This window comes from Elaeis guineensis, chromosome 7, assembly GCF_000442705.2.
Source record: "Elaeis guineensis isolate ETL-2024a chromosome 7, EG11, whole genome shotgun sequence".
In the NCBI taxonomy this organism is placed as follows: domain Eukaryota; kingdom Viridiplantae; phylum Streptophyta; class Magnoliopsida; order Arecales; family Arecaceae; genus Elaeis; species Elaeis guineensis.
The window spans coordinates 86197619-86208407 of record NC_025999.2 but is presented as its reverse complement, the minus strand read 5'-3'; the positions used below and the strand labels follow the sequence as shown (position 1 = coordinate 86208407).

Here is a 10789-nt window from a genome sequence, read left to right as displayed (position 1 = left end):
CGTGTATTTTGAGTGTCTTAAGGTATAAATCTCGTCCCATTTCCATAAAAATAATTCTTGGTGTCATTTCTACCCAGTTCTGCATGCATAATGTTGGGAGATTCTTATTTTTTTTCGGATGTTGACATATGCATGGTTATAATTTTTAATAAGAATCCTTGGTATGTAATTAAGAATAAAGTAATTAATGTTAAACTCTTATATGTATGAGTTCATTGAAAAGGATATATAGTCATGGTATGCTTATTTATTTCATGGAAAGAAGTATGGTTTATATGGCTAGCAGAATATAAAAGTATATATCTTTCATACGTTTTTTCCCTATGACCAATGAAGATTTTCTCCATCTCTACCATGTTAAGGAGAGTACTTCCGCATTGCGACTAGAAAGCTGAGAAATGACATGATTCTGGGCTTCTCCGGAGTACTCAAAAAAAAAAAGAAAAAAAGAAATGTCTCTTAACATCAAATTAGATAAAATGTATTTTTCGTGCATATATCATGAATTGATACTTTCATACATGAATCTTTATTGAATTATACAACCACTGAGGAAAAGCTAGATTGACAGAGATGCATTCAAATTTATCAGGCATGCATACTTGTCTGCTCGATCCTTTCAGAGGCATTTTAAGCAACTGACATTTTTGCATTCCTAGACCTTCTTTCGTTGGAGAGCATCCTTGCAAAGCGGATGAGGGCTTCTTCATTGGTTCCTTCAACATCGCATGCCTCAGACACGCCGGTCTCTAGATTGACCCTCGATACCGGCTTCTTAAGAAGATCCTGGCCAACTTGCACCAACTTCAGCAAGTTCTCACTCGTCGAGACGTCCACGGATGCTGCGTCTCCTTCCAAGGAGTCATCCTATTTTATAACAGGTATCAAATTATTATAATGAATGATTCACATGGATTTTCTTAGGTGAGTCCAAATGATCTATTCTTTCAAGATAAAAGGATATTATTACCTGTATCCGTAAATAGTTTTTCTCACTACGCAGTGCTTCAAAGAGAATAGATGCATGAATATCCACCATGTCTGCACTCGATTGTGAAAAAATGTCAATAATGGGTGTGGAACCCTGGTTGTGCAACCATCCAAGTAGACCCCATTTAGCTGATTCTGGTGCAGTAAATTTTTCTTCGTGCTTCGGTGACCCGGTCCCGAGAGAGATGACAAGGAATTTTGCAAAATCTGTTGGCTTGAATTTAGAAAAATCTGCATTGTCCAAGAAAATCTGCTTTATAATTTGGCTTGTGGCTACCAGCATCTGTGTTCGTCATCATATAGAGAAAAATAATAGGCCAAGGTCAGGTGTGAGCAAAAAAACTTTATCATAAAGATTAGCATTGCACAAGTATAGAACTTAACGGGGTTATTTGCAGCTACACCACCATCGACCAAATTAAAACTCCTTGTCTTCCCTTGGGAGTCTTTAGTTTCGAAGTAGTGGGCAGGCAGATATGTTGGAGCTGCGCAAGTACTGATGCAAATGTCTGATAGAAGAGCATCCTTTGAGGGGTCCGTTTTCGTCTAGATTCCCACAGAACAGGCGAGTTAAGTATTGATGGTGATAAGCAAAAATAAACAAGAAGGAATTTGAAGGGATATAAGAAAGTAAAATACCTCAAAGGTTGAGAATATGACAGGTTGAAGAAGCTTGATGTCGAAAGCGGGAATCACAACGTTAGTTAAAGTTTGATGAAGCTTTGTATCACCAAGCAGTTCTTTCACTTTAGAGTGCAGAAATTTGCCATCATATTTAGGCCCTGATACGGCGCCAAGCAAATTGAGTGCTCCAGCTAGGAGACCAGTCCTGCAAGAAGTGGATTATAGTTTTTTAAAACTTTTAGATATATGATGTTTATTAACAAGGCAAATTCTTTGTGCGGGCGGTATAGAAAATCCGACATGGAGTGCATCATCTTGTTCGATTGGTTCATGTAGTCATCGCTTTTTAATATGTATTTAATGCCTGTAGATTAGCTGTTTCATTTAAAATTTTGTATTACGAAAATATCTCTATTCTTTGGTAAAATTATGACATCTTATGTCTATATTATGACATTCTATATTCAGAAAATCATAATTTTTATCCACAGAATGTCATAATATGCATAGAATATCATAATTTTTTTTCAAAGTACAGAGGTATTTTTGTCATTTAAATTTTCAAACGAAAAACTAAAGCTGCAGGCATTAAATGCGTATTAAAAAGCGGTTGGATAAAAATGCTCTTTCTATATTATGATATCTTGGATCATATTATGATATCCTGGCCATATTAATATGCCACAGGATGTCATAATTTTTTTCAAAGATAGGAATATTTTCGTTATACAAATTTTTTAAATGAAAAAGACGATCTGCAGAATTAAATACGCGTTAGAAAATGATAATTATGTGGACCACTCGGACAAGACGGTGTACTTTACATCGAATTTTTTATGCCATCCGCGATGCATAAAGAATTTCTCTTCTTAACAAAGAAACCAACCTTATACTCGTTTAGAACTTTCTGAGAGATTTGTGCGTTCACACATTTTTTTTTTTTGTTTCTCCATCCAGTCTTGGGCAACTAACCACCACCTACCCACCAAATCTTAAAAAAGAAAATGCAAACATATTTTTTTTCTTTGTTTTCCCTCCTCTAGAGAACTTATAGCCTAGATCAGGTTTACCGTTTACTTATGAAATTGATCGACTAACAAACCTCTTATGGTGCAAGTATGTATTGGACATCCAAAAACAAAGTTTTGGAAACTTTGTTAGTATACTCATGAAATTGATCAACCAACAAACCCCTTATGGTGCAAGTATATGTATTTGGCATCCAAAAACAAAGTTTTAGAAACTTCGTTGGTAAAGATCATGGCATTAGAAGACCAGTCATAAGTTCAAGAAGTTCACTTATTTTTTAATTATTTTCTTTCAAAATTTAGAATTGCTTGCTACCTTTGAGGAAAAATTTTGGGACAGCTCTCCAAATAGAACTGAATGATATCTTTGGCAGCAAAAAGTGGTCGATTATCTTTATTAGGAGCTGTGAGCATGGTGGTCACGAGGCCACCGTGCTTGTTCCTGCAATTATGTCGAAATAGTCTGCTATCCTTGCATCCAGTCCATCAAGTTCCTGCAAACAACATTGCACCCTTGTGAGATAACTAAAATGTCGAAACACAGGAAAATAGTTCAAAATTTTCTGGTGCAAGAGTTCAGACAACTCCCAGACCGGGTTTGGACTGGAGAGGAAGCTTGTTTGCAGTTCAAAAAAGGGAATGGAGTTTTCGCTTGTAAATCTAATATAGATCTGAAGGGAGGAAAAGAGTATCTAGACATATTTATAAGTGGCATCCGTAATGTACTTGAAGCTTGGCTTCGAAAAATGTGAGGATAGTTCCCGGGATGATGCCCCTCACGCCGCCTCCATCGATGCTCAAAATTGTGACCACCTTCTCTGTTATGGCAAGACGTTAATGGACAAAAAATTAAAGAGATAAAGAACAATACAAATATATAAAATTTATATAAAAAATTTTAAATCAAAAAAAATCACAGATAGAAAAAGATAGATTTTTACTATTCGAATCATGAAGGTTACAGAATATAAAGAAAAAAATTTTAGAAAAACACTCACGTCTCCAAGATAACATATCTCGTCAAAACAGATGCATCGGATATATCTATCCAACAAACTGAAAAGACGGCCTCTATTATCTTTATGATCAATATTAATCTAAATACAAGACATCTATATATTTCTCTTGCAGAATGGGGGGTTTGCAACCTGAGATCCATTGCTCCCCATTTTGTGTGTGTGTGTGTGATAGATAGATAGAGAGAGAGAGAGAGAGAGAGAGTTGAGGCTTCTAAGTTCTAAGTAAAACGAAAGTTCATAGAAAGGAAAATAGCTCTCTGAAGGCTATAGTGTAGTACAAGATCATGCCTCTGCGACAAGTCCTCTTCTTGCCATGCTACTTGTAGGCCAAGCCATGGAGTATAGAGGAGGAGGTGCAGCAAGTTCAACTCTTCTTTTTGATAAATCACTTAGCTGAAACACGTGAACAAGAGCAATAGTTAAGCGCCATGAACCATGTGCCTAAAATATAATATATACCAGCAAAGTCTTTGGCTTCTCGTTTGGTTCCCAGTCACCAACTAGGTATCCACAAATAAAATAAAATAAAATAAAAGCCCCATGGCTACATGCTGAAGGGGTTGGCTCTGCGTTTGATGCACCAACCAGCGAATAGCACCATGGTTATGACTGCTTCTGAACTGGAGGGGCAACCAGGGCAGCATAGACGTTCGAGTGCCAAATTAGACATATGAACGGGAGTAATAGATAAATTATGCCTCAGATTCATACATGATTTCCTAATCATTCTGTTGTGGTGTAGTCTTATAGAAGAAATAATATTATTGATCTTATATTAATTATGAGTTAAGAAAAATTTTGATTTATATAAGAAGAGATTATCCATTTCATATGAGATATTTTTTGAAGAATAAAATTATGAGATCCATGAGTAAACAATACATCAACACACGTCTCATTTACAGTATACCTTTAGGCCCGGACTCATTTTTAGCTATTTTATGAAAAATACAATGTATGACTATGAGCATATGGATACTGCAATTATCTGGGGGGTCAACACACATTCCATTTGATTCAAATCTGGCACTAACTTGCATTCAAGTCGAACCAGCCAATTGATCCATTTTCCAGCTACCTACTACTTCTTGTACATAATAGACGTGGATGCGTGGGGAACGAGTCTCCAGTTAAATATGGCCAGATTGTCTTTCCCTTTTTAAATGATTAATCATACACCAGAAATACAACAACCCTTATGCTAGAACACGCATGTGTGGGCCAGGTCGGGCACACGCGCGATCGTCTACATCCTACATCTCCACGGCTCCACCTGTGGTGGAGGGGTTTTCAAAGTAGAAAAACATACCCTCCTCCCTTCTCTTCTGTTTGTTGGAGGGAAATTCAATTTTTGAAAACTCAAAAATTAAATTTCCCTCCAACCTCTTATATTTAACGCGCTTCCAAACTAAGCTAGATGACGGCAATCCTAGTTGATTATATATATATATATAACTATCATGGATGTGTAGGGAATCGTACGATTCTCTAGTTGTATCGATTTATTTGACCACACATCTTTTTCCCAAAAATTCAATTTCCCTCCAACACCTTATATTTAAAGCACTTCTGAGCTAAACTAAATGACGACAATCCTAATTGGTTATATATATATATATATATATATAACTATCATAGGTTGCATCAAAAAAAAAACTATCATAGATGCGTGGGGAATCGTAAAGAATTTCCCTCCAACACCTTACATTTAACGCACTTCCAAGCTAAGCTAGATGACGACAATCCTAGTTGGTTATATATATATATATATATATAGTGTGTAACTATCATAGATTGCATCAAAAAAAAAACTACCATAGATGCGTGGGGAATCATACGATTCTCTAGTTGTATCGAGTCATTTGACCTCACATCTTTTAAAATTATCACCCATACACTAGTTTTACCGAGTCATTTGACCACTCAAGCCTTGTGTTTGGCGCACTTTTAAACTAGATGATAATATTAACAGTTGGCATGGGGATAATGGTTGAATTAGTTGTCTTTACTGATCGCTCATCTCAATGCTCTCCCATACCAAATATAATATTATGAGCTTAAATTACCTGAACTAGTTTATCAACACATGAACCCTAATTATTGCTAAGAAGTATATGTTGGGGCAATTAATAACTGATACGGTGCGGTGTGTGAGGAATTATCCCGCATATAGCCCACACTGCAGTCATCGTGCAGCTGATGTTCCTCTAAGAAATCTCAATCAGATCTTCTTAGTTGGAGATTAAAAATAGGCCTAAAAAAATAGAAGCATCTAACCTCCAAGACAAACATCTTTCTAGTTCTGCTCTGCAACCTCAACAGTTGACTTATGCTGAGGAGAGCTTTTTTGTAGGAGTAGCTCAGCTTCCATCACCTCCAAGGGACTTTAGTCCCGTCATATACTTGATTGCTGTGGCACGTCCCTAACATGGTGTTTAGTGATCCAAATGGGATTGCCACGGTGATCTAGGATCCAATGATTCGAATCTTTGGATACTCTGATTCTTAATGATATAAAATTAAGGCATTTTGTAGGCCATAATCTAGTGATTAAAGATATATTTATTAACTATACATGTATTAATTGTTATTACAGAATTAGTATTTTTATTTATAATTATAATATATTATTTTTTTAATACTAATATTTTTTGATTAAAAAAATAAAATAAATAAAATAATATATTAAATAATTTTATTATATAAATAAAAATATAATAATTATTGAGGAAAATTCCGCACGGACCGATGATATGAAGAACCTCAAGACCCAAGATATCGAAGCATGGTGAGCCCGCTTGCTGAAGCCCTTGCCGACTCATGATCGGTCATTACCTTTGCCAACTAGTCCTCGACATCCGCCCAATCAGTGCTCCACAGATGAAAGCCTGTCGACTATCACTCAGCGACTCTTATGCATAATCACCAATAGGCCAGTCCAACGAGTCGGCAACATGTTCGAGTGGCCACCCCATTCTGATTAGAAGACGATCGTCAGCCGATCACGTCAGGCCGACTAACCTCCTTCCAAATGGGCTCCTAGCTCTTAACATCCTCATCTGAAGGCAGCACAAGTTGTTCGACTCCAAATCATCATCGATCAATCCTCATCTTGATGACACCCAGTTAGCACCCCAATTCAAAATTCAATACTTACCGAACGATAACTGTTATGAAATTGATAAAGCAATCACAACCACCGTATCTCAAAAATCTCGAACGATAATTTTGTTACTTTGCGTAAATCGCATCTTGATCGGATGAGATCGTGCCAATCAACTAACCAACTGAAGCTCCACCCCTCTATCTATAAAGGAGGCTCAAAGTGGATCCCAAAAAAGGTATGCTATAATTCCATCTCTCATGCATATTCATCTGTTGAATGAGAATCCTAATTTGAGCATCAGAGGATCCTCATTGGAGCAACCTCCGATTAAGATTTTTATGCAGGTCACACCCTCAGGAGGCTCATCTTACTATCCACTTTAGCATTCCGATACCATATGGATCCTCGCACCAATAGATTGGCACTAGAGGAAGGGTTCTTTGAACTCATTTGGAGGAGCGTAGATCGAGAGCAACAAGAACCATGTCACCTAAGAGAGTTTCATCCTGCCATACCAACGCCACCGCCTCATCGACGGAGAGCTAGGCTAACAATCGGATATGGTCGCCAGTGGCAGAAACTCCCCTGCCTTCTCAGTCGGTGTTGGTCACAATGGATCAGCTCAACTTACTCTTCCAATAGTCCAGAATCTGACGGCTACTGTCCAGGCAATCCAGGCCGGCCCTGAAACCTCTACAGGCAACATCGTAGCCTAATTAGATTGTCCCTGCACCTCTCTCGACGGCACCACCATCGAATCCATCTTCACAGCCACCATCGTCGAAACAACTGTGGGCCCCTACACAAAGCTCGAAGAGGAGATAGATCTGCCAGAACCGCTCCAGAACTCCAGAACCAAGAAGACAACGATCTCCGAATCCCCGATCAAGACATGATTCAACCCCTGATCGGCGATCCCCCCAGCACTCCGAGGCCTGTACCGTCTAAAACCCTATGCTCGAGTGATGGCTTTGAAAAATTGATCAATGGATTAATGCAATTCGCAATACTTCCTTGACACCTTATGATGGGTTTAATAACGACCCATCTTTTGATTCGAGGATCATGTAGGAGCTGCTTCCTCGATACTTCAAGGCTCCATAATTTGAAAGCTACGATGGAACTGCTGATCCCATCAATCACCTTCAGCCCTTTAAGGTGGCGATGCTCCTCCATAGAGCAACCAACGCCATCCTTTGCCAAGCCTCCCCCTCAACTCTAAAGGAGGTAGCCCGATATTGATATTCTAGTTTGAAGCCAGCCCCAACCATCCATTAAAGCTCAAGCCTTAGCCGACTTTATGGCCGAATGCACCATTCCAAATGACCCAACTGAGTAGGAAGAAGCTGAGCCACATGTCCCGACTGACGAGGGCTCTTCAGAAGCTAATACCTATCTCTGGGTGATGTACATGGATGGCTCATCCAACTCTACGGGATTCGATGCAGGACTAATCCTCTCGGATCCAAAAGAGATAGTAGCCGAGTATGCCTTGTACTTCAAGTTTCCAGCAATAAATAATGAAGCCAAATGCAAAATCTTGGCCGCAAGACTCCGAATAGCTAGAGAACTAGAGATACAAAACTTGAAGGCTTGTAATGACTCCTAGCTAGTCGTCGGACCTATTCAAGGCAATTATAAGGCTTGAGGAGAGAACATGGTGAAATACCTTCAGAAGATTAGAGACTGGCATCTATGTTTAACAAATTTGAAATCCAATAGATATCCAGGTTGGAAACTCTAGGGCCGATTTGTTGTCTAAGCTGATGACGTTGGTGCCACTCGAGTTGCCTAAGAAAGTCTTTTTCGAAGTGATGAGCCAATCAAGCATTGAAGAGCCGATGACCATAATGTAGATAGACGAGAAACTTTCTTGGATTGATCCACTGATCAGCTATCTTAAAGATGGGATGCTATCCGCAGATTGAAAGGAGGCTCGTAAGATAAAATATCAGTCGTTTGGATATCTTCTTCATGAAGAAAAACTGTACAAGAGATCTTATTCACTGTCTCTTCTCAAATGCCTATGATCATCCGAAGCTGACTACGTACTTAGAAAGGTGCATGAAGATATTTGTGAGAGTCATATCAAAAAGATGGCACTAGCTTACAAGCTCCTTCGATAGGGCTACTATTGACCAATAATGCAAAAGAATTTCGAGAGCTATGTTATGCGGTGTCATAAGTGCCAAAGGAACTCTAATATACACGACTGTCTGCAACACCAATCACCCTCATTTACACCCCCTGGCCTTTTACACAATAGGGGATGGACATCCTTAGCCCCTTTCCACTGACCTTAGATCAACATAAGTTTCTGCTCGTCGCTGAGGACTACTTCACTAAATGGGTAGAAGTCGAACCACTGGCCCACATCACGGAAGCGAAGATGACAAACTTTATCTAGAAATCAATCATATGCTGGTTTGATCTACCTCGAGTACTGATCACCGATAATGGACGTCAATTCATAGGAGCTAAGTTTGAAGAATTCTATAAAGAGCATGGGATCTTACATCACCTTACTTTTGTAGCCCACCCTCAAGCCAACAGTGAAGTCAAGGTAACAAATTGGACTATCTTAGGGGGTCTGAAGATAAGGTTAGATAGAGCGAAATGATTTTGGACCGATGAACTCCACCATGTGCTTTGGATGTATCGGACAGCACCAAGAGTTCCAACGGTAGAAACCCCTTTCGATTTGGCCTTCGGGATGGAAGTAGTAATCTTTGCTGAGATTAGGATCCTGTCGGCATGAGTTGAGAACTATGATGAGCAGACCAACTCGAAGAGGCTGCATGCTGACTTAGACCTACTTGAAGAAGTTCGAGAAAGGGCGCATGTCCGAATGGCAGCTTACCAACACAAGATTGCTCGATACTATAACTTCAGAGTTCGGAACAAGGTCTTCAAGGTTGGTGACCTAGTCCTGTGCAGGACAGAAGTTTCTTAACTTGGGGAACGTGACAAGCTGGTCCCAAATTTGGAGGGTCCAATCGAGTAGATGAAGTTATCAAGCTAGGAATCTGTCGGCTGAAGTAATTAGATGGAACTCCACTCTCCCGATTATGAAATTTAAAAAATCTTCGAGTGTATTATCAGTAATATAGTATACAACATTAATGAGATCCTTACTCTCTAAGAAAATGGTTTCTTATCTACTCGTCAGCCCACGACCCCAGACGAATAAATGAGCCTTTGATCGATTTTAAATTAAAACGAGACGACCTTTGATTAGTCCGACTGAAAGAGCTTTTGATCGGCTTTAAATTAAAATGAGATAGCCTTTGATTGATCCGATTGAAAGAGCCTTTGATCAACTTTAAGTTAAAATGAGATAGCCTTTGATTGGTCCGACAGAAGAAGCCTTTGATCGACTTTAAATTAAAATGAGGTAGCCCTTGATCGGTCTGACTGAAAGAGCTTTTGATCGACTTTAAAATGGAATGGTCTTTGTTCAGCCCCGACTGAAGTAGCTTTTGATCGATTTTAAAATAAGACGGTCTTTGTTCAACCTAACTAAAGGAGCCTTTGATCGGCTTTAAAATGAGACGGCCTTTATTCGGCCTAATGGAAGAATAGTTATCAATCGAAAGCAAACATATACACATGACATATGGGGAGGAGTAAACTAACTCTTCATTAAAATATTTACAAAGGATGGTGCTTCAAATACCACCCCACAAAAAAAAAAGAAAAGAAGAAAAGGAAGAGGGATGAGGAATCTATTCCTCATCCAAGGAAAGGGCCCCTACCTCCTCATCATTATTGTCAGGGAGGAGGTAGTAAAAGACCAGCTACGGCATCATCCATCCCAAGCAGACCTTGCAGTCTTCGAAGTTGAAGACGTAGATGGAGGCGGCGATGCCGGTGGCATCATCCTCGAATGCCGTCGAGATCTTATACTCTTTGATGTAGTGCTTGCTGACTGCATAGGAGATCTGCTCAGTGGAGGGGGCACTCTCATTCCTGATAGGCGATGACGGCTAAGGGGTAGACGGCGTCCTGAGAGAGGATTGGCT

At 39.3% G+C, this 10789-nt stretch overlaps 1 protein-coding gene across 1 annotated transcript; it reads right to left on the bottom strand.

Moving 5' to 3' along the window:
- Positions 1–558: 558 nt before the first annotated feature.
- Positions 559–3461, bottom strand: LOC105048780 (patatin-like protein 2). Its single transcript, XM_019851707.2, has 6 exons — positions 3369–3461; positions 2959–3136; positions 1630–1819; positions 1375–1536; positions 971–1273; positions 559–867 (listed from the first exon to the last, which is right to left on the bottom strand). Exons 2-6 carry the CDS (start codon positions 3054–3056, stop codon positions 631–633), a joined length of 990 nt encoding a protein of 329 aa, XP_019707266.2. The 5' UTR covers positions 3057–3136; positions 3369–3461; the 3' UTR covers positions 559–630.
- Positions 3462–10789: the final 7328 nt, after the last annotated feature.